General features: G+C 36.5%; 1 protein-coding gene across 1 annotated transcript in view; it reads left to right on the top strand.

Annotated features, from left to right (window-relative positions):
* Nucleotides 1–19899, top strand: part of TRAPPC10 (trafficking protein particle complex subunit 10) — a 43154-nt gene extending 23255 nt beyond the window's left edge. Inside the window, exons 11-23 of the mRNA XM_069785012.1 lie at nt 392–483; nt 1679–1819; nt 3827–3939; nt 5040–5554; nt 9342–9483; nt 10654–10812; nt 11745–11974; nt 13231–13331; nt 13784–13910; nt 14761–14931; nt 16218–16395; nt 16800–16994; nt 17805–19899. Of these exons, the coding sequence (XP_069641113.1) occupies nt 392–483; nt 1679–1819; nt 3827–3939; nt 5040–5554; nt 9342–9483; nt 10654–10812; nt 11745–11974; nt 13231–13331; nt 13784–13910; nt 14761–14931; nt 16218–16395; nt 16800–16994; nt 17805–18043 (2403 nt within the window). The 3' untranslated portion in view covers nt 18044–19899. The remainder of the gene's footprint in view (nt 1–391; nt 484–1678; nt 1820–3826; nt 3940–5039; nt 5555–9341; nt 9484–10653; nt 10813–11744; nt 11975–13230; nt 13332–13783; nt 13911–14760; nt 14932–16217; nt 16396–16799; nt 16995–17804) is intronic.
* Nucleotides 19900–20409: the final 510 nt, after the last annotated feature.

The following is a 20409-nucleotide window of genomic DNA, read 5'->3' as shown; positions in this document are numbered from 1 at the left end:
ACTACACAATCCTGCGATGATAATCTAATGGCATATAGTCACTGAGAAACAAGTGCTTTCAAAAAAAAGACAGGAGGATTGGAGTGTAAAGAAGTGCTTGAAACTGTATCTTATCTATTACTTTGGTTTTGAGTTGCCTTATCTAATTTTTAATAGGCTATTTTTCTTCTGCTATTTATAACATGGATACAGGATAACGACCAACTGCAGAAAAGGTGACCTGTTATAAACTGTTCTATGTTATGTGCTGGGGGCAAGGGGAAATCTATAAAGTGATGTATTCTGGTCATTTTGTTGTAGTAACTTAGTTACTGGTTATGAGTTTGTGTGAAATACCATATAGCTACTAAACGTATATAAAGCTTATAATAGTTTCTTTTCTTTTGAACAGGATCTGTCCCATGCCACCATTGAAATGTACACAAATATTGGAAGAATTCGCTCAGCTAAGCTTGTGGGAAAGGACTTGGCAGAGTTTTATATGTAAATGAATGTTTAAAATGTCTTAAATGCATTAGCTTTGAAAAGTTTGAATATAATTCTTGAGGAAAATATGCTGTATTTAAAAAGGAATTTTAAAAAATGTAAACATACCTTAAGTTTCAGACTGTATTTCAACAAAAAAAAAAAAGGAAAAAAAAAAAACCAACAACACCGGCAGTCTCTTTGTATCAAACCCTAATTCTCATCTCATGATGTAGTACTCTTACCTTTAACGGTCCTATGTTCTTTAGCTTGATCCTTTCTTCTCCTAGGGAGGAAAGGGCAGTGGGGTGGGGGGGGAGTGGGAGGAAGAAAGAACTTTGCATTTACTATAGCCTGCTTTGTAATGTGGATTCTGAATTGTTTCAAAGTTTATAGTTATCTTAACTACGTATGTGTCTATATGTACCTAAGAAAAGCCAGAAAACATGTTCTTTGGAGAGTAATCAATTTTATATTTGAGGTTATAATGGCAAAATGTTTGTTTCCCCCACTGTGAAACTTACAGTGATTTTATTCCTAATTTTCAAATATTTTGTGTTTATCCCTGCTATTAAATTCCACTACAGGAACCTCCTGCACTGGTTTTCTGTTTCATTTTATTCTTCTTATTTAGAAGAATTTGGGAGTCTTCAGTGGTTTTTTGGGAAAACATGCTTGGGCATGCTTCTTACCAATGTTTACTAAAGCAGTCTGATTTTCTAGCTGCAACAGATTCTCCTAAATTAACTTAAACTTTCACCTGAGGGAATAATGTTAGGTTTAAAGACTACCATGGAGCTACTGTGTAGTGATAAAATTATATTTTCATTAAAGCATTTTCCTGCTTTAAAATTGTTGAGTAAGCATGCTTTTAGTTAACTGTCAGAAGCTTAAGATGGCTTTTGTCGCATTTGTGGGAGGTAGCTTCACCTCACTTGCTCTGACTTGGGATAGATCTGTATATGAAGCCTTTCATTGACATGGTATATTTACACTAATTGCAGTTCTGCTTGCTTAAGTGAACCGCTTAAAGGTGGGCCAATATGTTGATCTGTTACCAGCAAAACAAAGAGCATAATGGTTCACTGCATCTTGTTCTGCATTCATATGCAGTGTTCCTCTCCCATCACCACTTTTTTTAAAAATGTGTAGAGAGTTTTCATGGCTGCAAAGGTTCTTATGTCACTCTGTACTCATTTCCTTATTTTTAAAGGAGGAAGAAAGGTCCACAGAAGGCAGAAATCTATCTTCAAGGAGCACTGAAAACTTACCTTGCAGAGGGCTGGGCATTGCTCGTCACACATACAAGAAAACAGTTAGCTGAATGTCAGAAACACCTTGGGCAAATAGAAAAGTATCCTCTAAAAGGCGGAGCCAGAAAAATCAAGACTGGAGAAAATGATACTTCTGATTATTTTTCTGATGTATCTCTAAAATTTATTTAACAGTACAGACTGCCAAACATCAGACAGCTGAGTTATTTGTTTCCATCGTTGCTGTTTATTTTTTTCATTTTTATTTTTTTAACATCTGGTTCACTTAAAACCTTTCGCATATGGTTGCTGCTCTCCATTTTAAATATGTCTAGGCTCTAGAGAGTGGTGCAACATGGGTAGTGTGAAGTTTCTCATTAGTTTAGCAGATACCATAGAGGTTTTTTATGATTCCGTTTGTACTTCATTATGGAAGTTTTTTTATGTGATACTATTTTTTCTTTTGGTAAATGTAGCATTATAGTGTCTTCCTATATTAAGGAGCTTAATTTCTGGGCTTGCTTTCTATAACTGCTACTACCTTTTTCCTGTATCTGCCCTGACAAGGACTCCTCTGGTATTTGTCATGGTGACTTCTAGAAAAAGTTAAAACAGCGGCTTGGAAGGTGAAAATCTTGTGGCTTTGGTGTGGTGTGTGGTATTTTAGTATTTTTTGCTATTATTTATTTTTGATTTCTGGCTTTGATCTCTGCTTCAGAAGGGGAGTGGGAGTTGTTCGCTTTTAAGTTGTGTAAAAGCTCAGTCTTCAATGTGTGAATGAAATATTCTCTGTAAATGCCACTAAAATGCTAAGTAATACTTTGACAGAATGATTTGGCCCAATCCTAATGTTTGACAGGCTTCAAATTCTTCATTTTGGTACTCTGCATTATTTTCACACACCAACTCTATCCGCTGCAACTGTATTTGTTTAAATATTAAATCTGTCTGTGTTGCTGTGCTGTTCCTACTTTAAAGATGAGAGGGGTGTGTGTGGGGACTGGCCTTGGGTGTTTTGTTATATTCTTTTTGGCTTTAGAAACAGCACAATTTGAATTCTGCTTTTCATTTTAGCCCCATGTGTTGTTGTCTAGATTTGGTAGCTAAATTAAGTAACTTGGTTCTACCTGAACTGTTGATGTATTATAGCAAAATGGCAAATTTTCATTATTTTTTGGCGTTTGGGGGGGAAGGGTGCTGCTTTCATTAGTGCCATAGTTATAAGTGGAATTCCTCTAGGTGTTCCAAACTGGGGTGGTCAGCTGAACAGAGTACTTCCTATAGGACAGTTCCTGTGGAAATTGCAAGGAAAGACAGCTTTTTTTTTTAATGGTTCTTTTAGCATTTAAAAAAATTGTTGGGTTTTTGTTTTGTTTTGTTTGCCTAAGAAGCTCATATTTTAGTCTCTAAGTGACAGTACTAGGAATCTTAGTGTAGCTGAAAATCACTTGAGCTTTTGGTTTTGTTCTTTGTTTGGCTTTTTTTTTTTTTAAGAACTAGGCTTAGAAATTGTAAATGTCTGCCTCCTTTGAAAATTCTTACATTGCTTTCGAATACTCTTAATTTTTTCTGCTTCAGTGCAAATGCTCTTAAAGAATCTGAGCCAGTAATATCGCAGTCTTAGCTAAATACTTAAATGAGCATTTGTATCCCCAGCACTCAGAAGTATAAAGAATGTCTTATGACTTAGTTATGGTAGATGATGCTGTAACAGCTGGCAGATTCTCAGCCAAGTAAATTGGAATATAATCAAATACTTAAGTTAGTTCTACATGTTGGGCAGTGTAATGCAACACACTGGGTCTTTAACTTGCATGCTGCATTTATTGTCAAATAATGAATTTTCTATGCTCACTAATCTTTATGGGAGAAGATTGCACAGATTAATAATGGATCATATTTTAGTTGGTCTGCAAAAAGTAGAGATTCTGCAATATTCTTGGATTATAGTAAATCTTCCATTGTTTCTTTTCTAATAGAAGAGTGTGGTGATGATAAAAGCAGGTCTTGTATTAAAAGATTAGAAAAGCAGTACTTGAACTGTCTCGTTTTCAGTCAAATTTCTGAATGTTGTAGGTTTCTACCTCATGTTTCCTTAACTTTGTTAGTTATCTTCAAACAAGCAGCCTTTTAGCTGGTGATAATCACTTAACAGAAGATGAACGCAAAAGCTTTTGCCAAGAAATACTAGATTTTGCCAATCACCAAGCAGAGAACCAAGGTAAGTCTTAATACTGAAAAATACTTACTCAAAACTTAAGGTTTAATACTTAAGCTGCTCTAATCTGATCTTTCCCTAAAAGTAGATTGGAAGGCTTTTTCTGATTGTTTTCATTCCCTTGTGTATAACTTCTGAACCAACATGGTTCTTTTCTTGTCATCTCCAGAACATTTATAAAACTTCTGTAATAATTAAGAATAGTCAAAGATGAAAGGCTAACTAACATTTTCATTGTGAATACTGGGAAGTCTTTTTTTTTTCCTTCACTTATCTGTTTCTCTGCTTTGACAGCTCATAATTTATCTTGTGTTGGGTTTTTTCAGTTCCTAACTTATCTTTCTCTCTACATTGCTGGAATGCAGATGGCAGCTCTGTGTTGATACTACTTTGGTTTTGATGTTAGATCTGTACCCATCCACTTGCAGCTTATTATTTTGACTGTCCCTCCTCTTCTCTTTATTCTTCTTGCTGCTTCAGTAATACCTTGTCCTCAGATATTAATCATAATTCAAATTCATACGGGATACTACCTGTAGATCTGAAGACTGTTCATTTTTATGCAGAAGTTTTTCTTGATGAATGGATGTACCATAAGTAATATGTTATTTTAGACTTGCTTCTTAATTAAATTTTGGTACTGCCTCAGTGTTGGTTTTTGGAATCTAGAAAAAAGAATGAAAAACCCTTGTATGGTAAAGCTGATGGCTCAAGGCACCAGTCCAATCATTAGTTTCTTAAACTTGTACTTGCTCTTGATTTATACACTCTGGGAAGTTTGTCACTTTATGCTACTGTGTTCGTCTAGAGTACTTTATGTAGTAGTGAAATGCTAAACTTCTGTTTAGACACTATCTCTTAGTTTAGCTGTCCTTAATAGCCTGAGTACTAAAATTGTAGTAGATGTAACTGTTAGAAAACAAGTAAGTCTCATTTCTATGCAAGATAAAACTAAAATGTGGAAGTATTGATTTGTTGTGAAAGGATTCATTGTGAAAAGTTGTTGATCCATTAAATTCTAGGAGTTAAGTTTTTAGGAGAAAAGATTTGCTGATCTCCACTAGTGCTGGAGAAGAATAAAATCCCTGTTTCTATCTTTCCAGGTCAAAAGGTCATATTGCCTATGCACTCCTTTGCGCAGTTGAAAACTCTCCATTTTGACCCTCCAAATGCTGTTGTCCATGTGGGTGGAAAGTTGTCTATTGAGTTGACTTTGCTGAGCCAAATGCCCATCCCTGTCCAAGTGGATCAGGTTGCCATCCATGTTCACTTCAGCATTGAAAAAAATAGTTACAGAAAAACAGCTGAGTGGCTCACTAAGCACAAAACTTCCAATGGTGTTATCAGCTTTCCAAATGAAGTTGCAGGCTTTCCTTTCTCAAGAAACAACTTGCCGGCACTGGAGCTGTATGAAATGTATGAACGGAGTCCCTCAGATAACTCTTTGAACACAGCGGGAATTATATGCAAAAATGTGCACATGCTACTACGAAGGCAAGAGAGCAGCAGTTCGCTGGATCTGCCCTCAGGGGTGACTTTAGAAGATGGGGCTCATGTGTTGAAATGCAGCAACTTAATACTGGAACCAGGGGTCAATAAAATAACATTCAATACTCAGGTATGTTTTTATAGTTGAGTGAATGTAGCACTCATGAAAGAAGAACTAAAAAGCACTGGCTGAGGAAGAGCACAGTGCTGGCAAGTGGTGCCTGTATTGCTTCCTGTTACAGCTTGGGTGATGCCATTCCCCTTGTGGCTTGCTTTTTGTTGTTCTAGACCTTAACTGCCCTTGAAAGAAGGCTGTTGTGTTTGTGCCAAAATGTACAGGTGACTCTCATATTTGCAGTCATTTGAGTCAGCCTTCCAAAACTTACTTTAAACATCTTGATTATTGCTGCCAAAAATTAAACTGATAAATTCATATAGAAGGTGATGTACTGTTCATGAAGTCTGCCTGTGCTGCTGAGCTTATTGAGAATGAAGTTTAAAAATTTTGATAGGAATGCATTTTCTAGCCCTTAGTTAAGTGATTGTGTGGTTAAATTTGCTTGATAGCCTGTTCTTCACTGTGGAGGGTGGTAGAATATTTTTTCACTTGGTGGATGTAGTAAACCTACCTGCAAGAAGCATGACAAAGTTAAGGTCAGCTTCAAATATTTGAATTTAGAAGATGTCTGAATTAAAATTGCACCCATTATGTGTCCTAATCACATAAGGAATGAGAAGACAGGAACATAAGGATTCTCTGCTACAGGAAGCCTAAATCTGCATGAGCAAACAGCTGTGAAAATAGGGTGTCACCATCTAAATGCCACCCTCAGAAAATGTATTACAGTCCTGCATCTGCCATATAGTGTTGTATATGTAACTCCCTCAATTCCCAACTTATACATGCACTCTAAGTCAGCTTAATACTTGGAGTAATCCTTTTTATCTTTCCATTCTTCCCCTGGCAAGCTAAGTACTCCCAGTAATTGCTAAAATATTTAAGGACAGTGGTGCTTATCACTTCTGTTCATAATGCATTGCTACTAGATGCATAGTACCTGGAAATCGGCAGGCCTTGAGTACCAAGCCTATTGGTCGGTTGTGGTGGTGGGTTTTGGTTTTTGTTTGTTCAGGGTTTGGGTTTTTGGGGTTTTTTGTTTGTTTGTTTTAAACTGCCACTCATTCTGTGGCCTTGTACTTTGCTGATCTGTGGTTTGTTTGCTTGTTTTAATGAAATGGGGAAAGGCATTTACTTGCCGACTTAGTCCTAGGAAGTGAAATGCCAAGCATTTTCAAAAGTGAGACTTTACCATGTGTTTGGCATTCCAGGAACAGGAGCTTCTCACCTCAATTATCACATTGTTCTGTTCTTTGGGTTTCTTTAAACACCTTCTATCTCCCTCCCCACCTCTGTAACCCTTCATAGGGAAATATTTAGTAGAGTTCAATGCTACAGTAAGAAACATCAGAGTAGGGAAAATTTGAGTGAAGATGCTGAGAAATTCAGTGCAGCATCTGAATGATTAACAAAAGATGGGGCAGCCCAATGAGGAATGCAACAGGTGTTTCAGAGCTGCTTCATTTTCTGAGTGTTATCCAGCCTGTATATTGGAAAGGGTATGGATACTATGAAGAGAGAAAGCATTTTTCAGTCACATATGGTATATATGCCTGCTAGCTTTGCCATTTTCCAATTGGTTTAAATTAGCTTTGGTCCGTTTTTAAAACTGTCTTTGAAATAAGAATCTGCCTATCATGTTTTGAAGACTAAAAATTGATAGCTAGACACAGCTGACCAGGAGGTTTCTGTAGCATTCTTAGCAAATTTTAGGTGCTCCACCTGAGACTTTAACTTTCTCCTTTCTTTTTTTTCTTATTTTTAATTTCTGTCTTGTTGTAAAGTTTTGTTTAGAGTGAAGCTTTCTATAGGCTTACATACTCTGCTTTTTCCGTTCTTCCAGCGCTGGGACAGAAAGCACTAGAGAGATGTGCTTGGTATGTGTGCACACGCACATTGTGGAACCTGTGTGGATAGCAGGTATCTCAAGATGGAAGTTGAGTTCAAGTCCCTGATGATACAATGTGAAAAGGCAATAATGTCATCTGAACTCCCTACTGACCTAATTTTTTAGGTTTCTCAATCTTTCAAACGATTGGGACAAGTTAGTAGTATTTGGAGATGTCAGAGGTCTTGGTGGCTGCAAATGTAGTTTTCTGTAAAATAAATTAACATGTATGTAGAACTGGATTTCAGGTGAAGGAGCCTTACTAGAAGAAAGCTGTTAGAGACTGTTCTGAGCAGGGATTTTGGCTTAGTGGGGCCAGGAAGCAGTCTGAAACCATGGAAGAAGAGATATGGATGTAAAGCTAGATACAGCTCTGCTTTAAATTTGCCTTGTTCTGCATCATAGCTTCTGGTGGCTATTGGAGGATGGACAGCCTTATGCTTATAACTCTTCTATTTTCCCAACCTTTCTTTCTTGAAAGAACTTTGCATGGGAAGACTGCTCAGTGTGAATCCTACTTATCTTTATACAGTTGTCAAAGCATGACTTATCTGTCCTTAAAGGGAAAATCTGAATATGTTACAATCTTGACAGTGTATTACTACATAATGTGATGAATGCTTCTCTGGATTTGAGCTGCAGTATTTACAAACTCTTTACTAAAAATCTGTTATCATTGTAGTAGTATACTGCGTCACTGCTACTGGATTACATAGCTGGCCGGGGGATGGAAACTGCTGACAGTTTTCTAAATTTTCTTACAGTAATGCTTAATTGGACTACTTTTGCAGAAAGAAGAATGACTGTGCTTCTAAGATGCAGAGGGAGTTTGATTCTTTCTGTAGATCATAGACTGATGATTAGCATTATTTATGCTGATAGCAATCTTCCAGTGTATTTTTTGAGGCTGTAAATGAGATCAGAAAGCATTATCTAAATTCTTCAGACCGATATTCCCATCCCATGTTGAGGTTTAAAGTACGTATATATTATGAAAAACTTTACTAATGTTTTTCTGTTTATAAAGTATTCAAGGGATAAAGTTTAGTGACTTTAATGTCAAAAAGCATAATATTGAATTTTAGTCAGGATTTACTTTGTAAATAACTGTGTAAGTGAGGTTTGAATGTTGTTACAGCCTTTCTTCATAACTCCTAATCTTAATCTTTAGTTTTAGTTATACCCAGCATCAATATTTATGTATTACATTGGAAAAAGAAAACATTCCCCATTTCCTAGCAGTAGTAGCTAAGAGCAAATAGAATCAAGAATAAATATACTAGCAGATGTTGGAGATTTGCTTTTTATAAAGATATCAAAAAACATCCAGAATCCCATTATTCAGTGTAAGGGAAGAGTTTGAAATTAAATATGTATGTATTACTTTTTTGTAAGCATTCACATAGGGGTGGGGGGAGTGTGTGAAATCGATAGCTTGAGCGGAAAGTTGTGCCTTATATAAATGTTGTAGGATTTTATGAATGTTAGCCAAATAAGCACTTCACTGCTTGCTAAATATCATTTTAGTACTTAATAAATATAATCATATTTTAATGTATGTGGCACTTGGAGGGGGGTGAAAAAAAACAACCAACAAACAAGACAAAAAGCACCCCAAAATAACAATGTGACAGCATAGCTACTATATTAGAATTCTGATTATTGGTACTTGTTACTTACAATGTTTTTTTTCTTGAATTGGCCAGCACTCTAGAGCTTCTGTCTTAATGGGGCAAAAGGTGCTCCTTTGTGAAAATCTTGTCACTTACTCTGAGAACAAGTCTGTCATTTTAATTTACAAATGCAAAATATCTGATAAAAATAAGCTGAAAACATGCTGTTCTTTAGTAGACGGTATGTTCTAGCAGTATTTCCTAAATTGAAAAATCCATTCAAATGTTTTCTTCAAAGGCCAAAGAACCTGGGACATACACGCTCAGGCAACTGTGCACTTCAGTGGGAAAAGTACAGTTTGTCCTTCTTCATATTTACCCAATTGTGCAGTATGATGTATATTCTCAGGAGCCCCAGCTAAAAGTGGAACCGATGACTGGTAGGTACAGTTGCTGTGCTGAAGTTGTTTTGATGATTTCTGTTGTACTCTTGTGGGACTAGTTAAAGCATTTTCTGACTTGAATGTTACTCAGATTTTTTTTTTTTTTTTTTTTTTTGCCTTACTCTTAATTTTGAGTCTAAAATAAATTCTCACTTTTCAAATTATCCATCAAGTATGCTTTGTCAATGATGGCTGGTCTTCAATAACTAATTCCAGTGCTTGGCTCTGAAACATGTAGTGTCACTTTTGAACGTGAATTTGAATGTGTAGTGTCACTTAAATATCAGGTATGATTTGAGCTGCCACACTGATTAGGAGAAGTGAATATTTAAATTTGTAATTGTCTGAGCTCCTTATTGGTTAGTTCTGTGACACTGCAGTCTCTTTGGTATTTACGAGAAATGTGTAAGAACTGGGATTCTCTACTAGAGGTGATAATACAAACTTGTTAAAAATTTAATACTGAATTCATCCATTGGTTTCACGGATAGCTGAGCATTACTTGTAGGGTTTATTAAAGTTTATAAATGGAAGTTAATAGTGATTTTGTTTTCAGGCTATTTACTGAGGTAGTTGAGGAGTTCATATGCATGTTGTGCTATCATTCCAGTTACAGGGGTTGCGGTGTGTGGCAAATGTAGGACAGGTGTATTGGGCATTAAGCAAATTAACTACCCCTATGAAATTGATGGTTGTGATTCAGATACTTGAAAATCTGTGTGCATATTGGCATTCTTGTTACCTTGATTATGTAAATACAGCATGCGGGCATGACTGGCATTGTCGGTGCAAAAATTTAAAGCTGTCTACAACCTGGATAATTTAACAAAAATCTTAGTAAATTCTCTGGGACTATTGTATTTCACTGAATTCTGTGCTGCCAGAGCTACACAGTATGTGAGCCAGCTACTCTAAGCCATCCAAGAAACAGTGGTTTTGGTGACTCAAGTTGAAACAACCGGTTTCTCCACAACGATGTATCTGAACTAGGTTTAATGTGTTGCATAACCAAAACCCCACACTTTTAAATTACCCTAACATGTGCCACATTGTCTGGGAATATTGCTAACAAACCTTAGCAGTGCTAAGGTTTGTTAGCAATATATTGATAAGTAGGTCTACTGATAAGTACTGGAATCTGTTAACAATTTCTGCTCTCTTCTTCAGATAGCCTTTTGGCTGGCATTCCCCAGAAGGTGAAATTCACGGTGACTACTGGTCACTACACCATGAAGAATGGGGATGCTTTGCAGCTCAGTAATGCGGATGCCATGCCTATTCTGTACCATCCAGAGAGCAAGGCAGTGATCTATTCTAACACCAGAGGTAAGCGATGAAGTAAAAATTAATAATCTTTAAATGGCTGACAATTCAATAATCCTGAAGTAAACCTGTACTTACAGTATTAAGAACACTGATGCTGTCTTTTTTCAAATTACTATGCAGGCTCTGTTTTGACTAGACCATTTGTATTGTGAAGTAGCTGTAAGTAGGTTTTTACATAGTGCTCTGTGTAAATGGAACATTTCATTTGGCCGGTATTTCATTTAAACAGATGACATCCTAGTTCCTTTTTTCTGAGCATAAGTACTGTATAGTCTCCTCAGTTGCTCAAACACAAGCAACATTTACATAAATGGGAAGAACAGTCTTAATAGACTTGATGAAATTAAGATTAAAATAGATTATACAGAGGCATCCCATGTGTAGTATTTTAAAGATAGATGATGAACGGTGACTAAGAATACTGCTGCATGTGTGTTCAATGAGCTGTAAGTTTGCTTGAAGTGAAATTTTGAGACTAAGGAGGTGCAGGACATTGTAAAAACTTCAATAGGTGTCATATGATGCACTAAAGTAGCTCTTTAGCTAGTTTGAAGCTTGTTATCAAATTGTCATCTTAGTTCTTTCTTGAACCGTGGAAGGGACTACTGCATGGAATGTGATGGTTACCTTCCTGCACTTTAAGAAGGATGGAGCGTTATTACTGGGAAGCGTGAACAGCAGTGGTATTTAAGATGTGTGGATTATAGCTCATTTGAAGAGGTTACCATGGAGTTATATAACATGGTTTCTTGTTGCTGTTTTTGCAGACATGGAGGTCTTGCTAGGAAATGGTTATGGCACCATGTATTTTTCTATGACACTTAGCTTTTTAGGCTAGATTCATTATTTAATTACAGATTAAAATGGAAATTGGGAAGGGATGAATGTGTTGTTTTAAAACTACTTTTTTCCCCCATTCTATACAACTATAGAAAAGATCTCAGAATCATCATTAAGGATTCAGTCTTCTGAAAAGATCACAAGCATCAGTTTGCCAGTAGCTCCTGCATATCATGTGATTGAATTTGAACTAGAAGTCATGTATTTGCCATCAGCCACAGAATCTGCAGTGGAGAAAGAAAATACTACAAATAAAGAAGTTCACAGAAAAAACAAAGAGAAGCAGAAACAGGACAACTGCATGGCTACTGTTGACCAAAAAGTAAGATGTAATTTAATGTTTTTATTACAAAATCTATTTGATCACAGGGGCGTGCAGTTCACAAAATAGAAGTGGTGGTGATGGAGGGGGGAACCTGCTTGCATTTAACTAATTTTCCCTTGAAAGATGTACAAGCAAAAATCATAGCAAATGTTATAAATGTAAAGAAAACATAAATATAAACAGAAATAGACACTATGTTTACTATATTGCCAACTGTTCCACTGTCTAGTAATCTGAGTTTTAATGTTCTAACACTTGCAGTTTGTATAGGATGAAGTATACTGGTGTCTTTGTGAAAGGTGGCATGGTGGTCTTTAAATTCTCCCTTCTAACTCATAGGAAAGATATTTCTTCCACTTGCAAAGAATCTGTATGCTGTGTTGAGGTACTTAACACTGTAGTGTTTCAGGCTGTCACCTTATTTAGTTGGAGGTAACTTTTCCTCTTAATTTTCATTATGAAGGGCGAATAAAATAAGTAGTACGGAAAGAAGCTCTTCAGCTGTGACAGCAAAATGATCTTGAAACCATCACCTTTCACAGTGTTACTCCTTGTAAAATTGACCAAGTGTGCTGCCATGTATTCTTGTATGTGAAGAGTCAGGTAAAAAGGGATAGCTATAGCCTAGCATTGCTAAAATATGATGTGATAAAAGATATTTTTTTTTTTGCCTCTCTGCATTTAAAAATATGTTTTTATATGTATATGCTTTATAAATGGAAGAATGGCAGCATTCACTTCAGTAGAAATTCTTCAGTTAAGTGTGCTGCTTCAAGTTAAAACAAATATACATTAAATACATTTTTTAAAAATATTTTGAGCTTGTATTTAATATATTAAAGTACTATAAAGACATGTCAGTAATAGATCGTATAGCAATTTATTTGATATTGACCTTTTACCAGATTATTGTAGTAAGATGCTATTGGTATTGTTAGTGTCCTTTTATCTTTTATTTCTTCTATTCCCCTTCCTTTATTTCTAGTCTTCAGAACTGGGTATGTCAGTTTCCACAGGAAAAGCTTCTTCAAGATTTTGTATCCCACTCACAGGAAAACAAAAACCTAATGTTTTGTCAGATTAATTTTTGACATACTGATCTCTTAAAATTTTCTTTTTTTCCTTTTTCCCCTTCTGAATGCACTAGATGTAGACACTTGCTGAGAAAAGTTTTGCTTAGAAATGAGAAGAAAAGCAAAATCGTTATGCCAAAGACCATTACAAATAAGAACTTTGTTCCTTTTTTCCTTTAGGTAACCATTGATTGTCCTTGGTCAATTTACTCCACTATTATTGCATTAACATTCTGCATACCTTTTAATGCCAAGCATTCCTTATTGTCAGCTGGCAAACGGTAATGTACTCATTAAGTATTTATTGTTTCTTTCTTCTTACAAAATATAAAACTGGAGTTTCATAAGTAATATTTATAGCAGCCTTTTTTTTTTTTTTTTTAAAGTTAGGCTTTTGTTATCTTGCACAAACTGCCAACGGAAAGCTGTGTATTTCCTCTAGTGTTCTTTCACAACAATAAGACAAATTTGTGGTTTCAGTTATTTTGGAAATAAGACCAAAAGATAAACCAAGCTAGCCTATTTCTGTGTAGTTACTTGTTTTCATTTAATATGAAAGAAGATGTTTTACAGTCTTGTTTCTACAGACTCATAAGTATTGAAGAAAAGATCGAAAGAAACAAATATACCTGCCATTCTGTTTTTGCTTGAGCTGTGCACTTTGAAAACAATCTTACACACTTTCAATGTAACTATTCAACTTCTGTTGAACAAACTGTGTCATGTTTTTCAGGAAATACGTGCAAGTCTGTGTACAGAACTTGTCAGAACTCTGTTTCCAGCTTTCAGACAACAGCCTAAAAAATTCTGCTGACTGTACAGATTTGCAGCTGGTACCTCTGAACCCTGAATCTCAACAGGTAAAGATTCACTTGGTGGTTTATGAACTCATTGGCAGGATAGCTAGACAAAAGTTCTTGTTAGTAAAATTATTAGCACTTCCGCACATAGGTTTTTTTGTAGTAAGTAAGGCTGATAGTTGATGTTAGGTTAGACCTTTGGAGTCCTCTGAGTAGCTTTGATTCTTAAAGATGCTTTAGAAGGCATTTACACCTGTAGATCTGAGATTAAATTCTAAAACTTGCAAAGATTATTAGGTAAGTTTTCAGACTTGTCCATTTGTCTCATGCAAAGCACCACATACCTGCTTGAACAACAGCTATACAAATGTAGTATTGCTAATATCACCGTTAACATTTAATTTGTTCATCATATAGCTGCAGTTTGTCATTAGGTTTTAGGAAAAAAAAATCAGGTAGAGACTGTTTTCAAATTAAGTACAGCTGTAAACTAGTTAAGTTGCAAAACAGTCCCCTTGAAGTTTCTTTCAGCCTTGTCTGAACACAATACTAAATTGGCCATTCTTGGTGCCTAGGAAAAGTGTATACTTTACATTATTAATATTTTTATTAAATTTGACTTCTGAATAAAACATTTTTCACACATACTTGAATGTGAAATGTTCCCTTCTGAAACATTGGTTCTGACAGTGAAACGTATCCCTCCTTTTAATTAGATGTGCGTTGTTAAAAAAAAATTCACTATTAGTTATTTTGGTTGCATATTTTCCCTAATGATTTATTTAACACTTAACAGGTAATTTGTTTTTATAAACTATACTAATGCCAGAACAGACAAACATATGTATGTGCATTTCTGCTTCTTTCTCACAGGAAGGAAGGAGCTAATACTACAAACATTCTCTTTCAGGTCATATACAGTAAGCAATCAATATTCTTTGTATGGGAATTGAAGTGGACAAAAGAGCTTCCTCTCTCCTTGCAGTGCCTGTTTTCAGTCAGCTTTTGTCCAGCTACCTCTGAAGAACAGTCTTTTACCCTGAAGCCGTTCACTTATGAATTCCAAGTGGAAAATTTTTTTGTAAGTACTCTTCTAAGTATAGCATATGTTAACTGAATACGGTTTCCTAATATATGGAAAGGGAAAGTAAAAAAAATACATTAGAAAACTTCTGTTTACATAATGAGATCGATACCTACTTAGAATCATTGGAAAGCCAGTTTGTTGAACGATAGAACTGAAGCCTAGAATGACATGGTGGAATCCTATACTTGCCACTGGAATGGGGAGGGGGCGAAGGGGAGATGTAACACTTGCTCAAGTGTCCTTGATCTTGTTTCATTGTTTTTCTGTGTTTTTGCCTTTCTGGGCTTGTGCCATGGAAACTGTCCTTAGGTTACTGAGCTGCTTTTTCTCTGCTGGCTTAAGACTGCGCTCTCCGAAGCAAATTGCAATTTCCAAAAGATCTTTGCTATTGAAAGCATTTGAGTTGGTTATTGTAGTGCTTGAGATGAGCTGCTCTAATGCAATATTTAGGGTTTTGTAGGCCATTAGCCTAAATGTTTCTTCTTTCCCTTTATGGACAAACTTTTTATTCCTTTGATCAGCTAGGAAGTGTATAGGCTAGATATAACTTCCTATTAAAGGAATTCTATCACCATTATTCAATCTCATCTCTAAATTCAGTCTTGTGTTACCCTTTCTGATGCTTGGGTAAAAAGTAGCAACATGAGAAGACTCTCATTTGGTTAAATCCTTTTGTCTGTTTCCAATGTTGCTATGTTTTCTACCAGCTTATTACAAAGTGACATTGAACAATATTTTAGGTATTTGTTTACCTACTGGCATGTCACTAGCATTTGTTGGCACCTGTATCAGCATCTTTCTGGAGTTTTTAAAGAGAACTAACTGCATTTAAACATTGGGGGGGGGGGGATAGAAATTTAATTTTGTAGTAATTAAAAATTAGCTCTTTGATAATGTGAGTACCATTATTCTGGGGCCTGTGATGGTAAGAGTGATGAAGTAGTTCTTCTGTATTACTCAAAATTTGAGTGATGTGTCTGGAAAGTGAGGAGCCAAGAAACTAGTAAAAGTTTGTTTGGACAATATGAAGGCTGGTATCCATTTAGGAGCATTGAAAGGCTGAGTTAAAGCATAAGTGGAGGGGAAAATGGTGTGCTTATTTTCTCAAACTGAGCAAGATAATGAAGTGAACATTACTTAGAACTGAATCTTGCATTAAAAAGGTTTAATGGATGGTAAATGTAAAATTAAGTTTGTACTGTATCAGTTGTCCAGTTCAGTTTAAACACAAGTAAAACGCCCCTTTTTTCTTGATAACAGCACTGTTTTCTTCCTGACAGACATTGTATCATGTGAAAACTGAGATTTTTCCACCATTGGGGTCAGAGTATTGTAAAACAGGTTCACTCTGCTCCTTAGAGGTGTCAATCACCCGACTTGTTGACCTCTCAGAGGTTGACAGAGATGAAGCATTAACAGAATCAGATGGATATTGCACAACAAAACTCATGTATGAAGGTAAGAATATTTTTCTTAAGGATATTGACAAAATTCCCCAGTTTTGTCTTGATAACGACATCTGCCAGACTTTTCTATGGCATATATTCTTGTATTGTGAGTATGGCTGCTCAGTAAAGCAGTTTTCATTTTGCTAGACTGAGAGTATTTTATTTTCTTCTCATTAAGCTCTCTTCAAGTGGAATATAAATGCTGTTCAGACTGAATGGATACTTGCTTGAATCCCAATTATGGTCCCTTTTGTGTAGGGCTGTTATTCTACCTTGCACAGCTCTTCACACGTAGAAGCTGGTGGGCTTTTAGATGTTGCTAAAATACTGTTTTTAAAAATACTCTGAAACTATACTGAGGGTTTGTCATTTTTCAGAAAAGATCTTTATAGTGTTTGTTCTTTATTCTTATAGTTGTTGACAACAGTAGTAACTGGGCAGTCTGTGGAAAAAGTTCTGGAGTGATATCTATGCCTGTAGCAGCTCGAGCAACTCACAAAGTCCACATGGAAGTGATGCCGCTGTTTGCTGGATATCTACCTTTTCCTGATGTCAGATTGTTTAAATACCTCCCTCACCATTCTGCTCACTCCATGCAACTTGATGCTGGTAAAGCTATCTTGACTACATGGCTGCTTACAGAAATGATCCTGTTTCTCCTGTGTTCTTGTGTAAAGAGAAAAGCAAGGCGAGGAAGTGTATTGACCAAGTACTCATAGGTGTCTGTTACTTACCTTCGCTCACAGTTCTGATTTGAAACTTACAAAATGTTGCTGTAATGGGAACTTTGAATTCTGGTTGCAGCCTTAATCTGTGAGGAGGAATAATAAATGCATTGTTTTCTTATATTTCCTTTAAAGATTATTGTGCAAATTAGTTGTCACTGGATTTATAGTCAAGTGAAAACTGTTTGATAACCCTCTAATCCTGCGGTTTTGTTGTCTGTAAAATGCACATCTACTGTGTCTTCATTAGCTTTGAAGTTTTTCCCCAGTTTTTGAAAGGATTAAGTACGGAATAAAAGAACTGAAAATCTGTGACACATAAACCAGATTAGATGAAGAGTTTAAATTACCACAGCCACCTAGAGTATTTATCTGTACTGTTGAGTAGTCCCAGAGCTGTAGTGAGAATTCACTCATACAACCATTTGTCAGCAGAGCTCCAGGAACTGCCAATGTGCACCCTTCTAGCCTGTGACAAATGTGAGGTAATGCTACTTAAATTTTCTGTAGAAGTCAATATAACTCACTCTGTTACATCTGCTGCTGGCCAAAAGCGTGCAGTCTGTTACCTCAGCAGAGATGATCAGTTAACTGTTAACATGTGGTAAATTGACTGTGTGTCTGAGCTCTGAAATAACTTTTAGTTTGTTTAATCACTCCATAGAATAAAACTGTGGGTTTTTGTTTTAAACAGATAGCTGGATTGAAAATGATAACCTCTCTGTGGACAAGAATGTGGATGATCAAGCTGAGAGCAGCAGCATAAGGAGCAGAGGTAGCTTGCATTCTGCAGCTAGTGGGGAACACAAAGGTTTGCCAATGCCCCGTCTGCAATCCTTTTCATCTGGTCAGGTCTTCAACTGCAGCACGGGTATGCAAATACTTGTCATTCCCAGCAAGGACGACCATGTTCTGGAAGTCAATATCACGTGACAACTCGGTATGGAAACAAAGAAAACAAAACCCATTAGAAACTGGATATGAAAGCACTTTAAAGAATTATGACCTGATTAGTCTTTGTTGTAACATTCTAACTCTAAGGAGACCTATGGCATTCAACGTGTACTGGCCATGGAAGCACCAGACAATTGTATCAATTTAAATGTACAGTGAAGCTTGTGTCAGCTAGTTTATATTGCCACTTTAGTATGTTTTGTGTAAGCTATTGGGTTTTCTCCCTTCGGTCACATCCTGCATCACAACACAGGGCAACAAAAACAAAATATCCAAATATTTGGACCACTTCTTTATTTTTGTCTGGCAGGTGAGAGATTTGTTTCATGCTTCCTTATATATTTTACAATTTAGAGTTCAATGATCTAATTATCCAAATCTTGGATTTTTATGTCATTTACAGGCTTTTCCACACATGTGCCAGAAACACAACAAAGCATACAACAGCACATTCACTGGTGTAATAGTTGCTTTTTGCTTTTCTATTTGTTTGGTGGTTTTTTGTTTTATCATTGTTAATTCCTGCCATTGCAATTTTGTATTAAACTTCCATCATTTACATACTTAGATGCATGGAAGAGCTACTGCTTTAAACAATCTTAACTGAACAAAATTCCTTAATTTTTTGAGGCTTTCTCCTTCACAGAGTAGACACTGTGATGTCACATATTATATGATTTTTTGGGGGGTGGGGGTTGGGTCATCCTCTTGCATAGTTCTTACCAAAGAAAGATATTGATAGAATTTAATAATAAATTATTTGGCTTATTGAGTTCCCAGATTAATTTCTTTTATTACCATTTCTAAGTGGCTTGGTTTGCTGCTCCAATTTAAAAATTGGGGCAAAAATTTCAGTATGATGTGATACTTGAACAGTCAACCTTTCATCATAAAGGCTTAGTGTAATTATTACTGATTAGAGGCCAGACTTCCGCATTCATGATGGAAGAAAGAGGTTGGTTTGATATAGGAGAGCTTGCAGATGTAGAATAATTGTGAAGCAAAGTTAAAACATGTAACTTAAAGAATTTCATTATTTATATCTGAAATGTAAATACAAAAAAATGTAAAAAAAAAAAGTGTAATTTTTGTGAATGTTGCAAATCCACCTGTGACTGGAAAAATTACAACTCCTTCTGATGTCCTGCTTCTGATATTGAAACTTGTGCATTTAATGTGAGAATGACCTTTTCTACTTGCAGATCTATAATGGTGCATTGTCAACAGACTCCACAGAGGAAAACTGCCCCATATGAAATATTTGTCAGTAAAACTAAAGCAAGGAACTGCTCATTAGACAAGTTCTTTGTTGTTGTTTTTTTCTAAACTCAGGTTCTGCTAAATTATAAAGGGGAAGAAAAAAAAACCAACCAAACCCTCTTTCCAAAAAGAATCGCAATTAAGTTGAAAAATGATTAGGCACCCTGCACTGGTCTAAACATTTTTTTTTAAATTATTATTTTTTATTTAAAAAAAACCCAGTATGTCTAAATAGATGTATAAAATAGACCTGCTAGCTGAAAATGTTCTTGTTATGCATCTTCTTTCTGTGAAGGAATGCCCTTTCTCTGTGGAAATCATACCATTTTATTCTGGATAAAACCCAAAGCATCATTTAGTGCAAATGACTGCTGGGATTCTTTGACTGGAAAAGGTAACAAGTTAGTGACTTTGACACTGCAGGTATTATATAATTAATTCCATTTCCATGGTTTGCTATTAAATCATTTTTCACATTGTTCTGTAATATACTGTTAGATTAAACACATTGTACTAAGATTGTTTAATGAAATTGTAAGCGTTACAGTTCTAAATATACATGTTTTAAAAAGAAATCAACTTCTCTGCTGCTCTGACTTCTCCCATTTCCCTTCTGTTTGAAGGAGTGATTGTTTCGTCTGTTTTAGCCAAAGCTACTTTTAACAGAAACATACTTTCTGAGCTTAAACGAGGGGACGTATTTGGAATAGCGGGTATCTGACCGGGGTTGCCACTTTCTGGGGAAAAAAAGAGCTGCCCTCTCGCCTCAGGGCTGCTGCTGCTGCTGCTTTTCGGGTTCCGAGTAGCCCGGCCCCTTCCAGCGAAGCAGAGCGGGGACGGGCGCGTCCTATCGCCTGGGCTCCGGTCTCTATGTTCGCACTCCGGCTTCGGCCCCTGAGGAGAGGAGGGAACGGCTGAACGCGGGAAGGCGCGGCCCGGGCTGCGGAGGCCCAAGCGCACGCGGAGAAAGGCGAGACCAATAACGCCGAACGGGCTTCGTCGAGGGGTGCCGGCTTCCTGGCGGCGAGTCCCCGCCGGAGCGGGGCGGGGGACACGGGCTTCTGCAGCGCGCTCCTCCCCCCCCC

Source organism: Haliaeetus albicilla, chromosome 6 (genome assembly GCF_947461875.1).
Source record: "Haliaeetus albicilla chromosome 6, bHalAlb1.1, whole genome shotgun sequence".
Lineage (NCBI taxonomy): Eukaryota > Metazoa > Chordata > Aves > Accipitriformes > Accipitridae > Haliaeetus > Haliaeetus albicilla.
The sequence above is the reverse complement of the archived record's forward strand: the minus strand, read 5'-3'. Positions and strand labels throughout refer to the sequence as shown.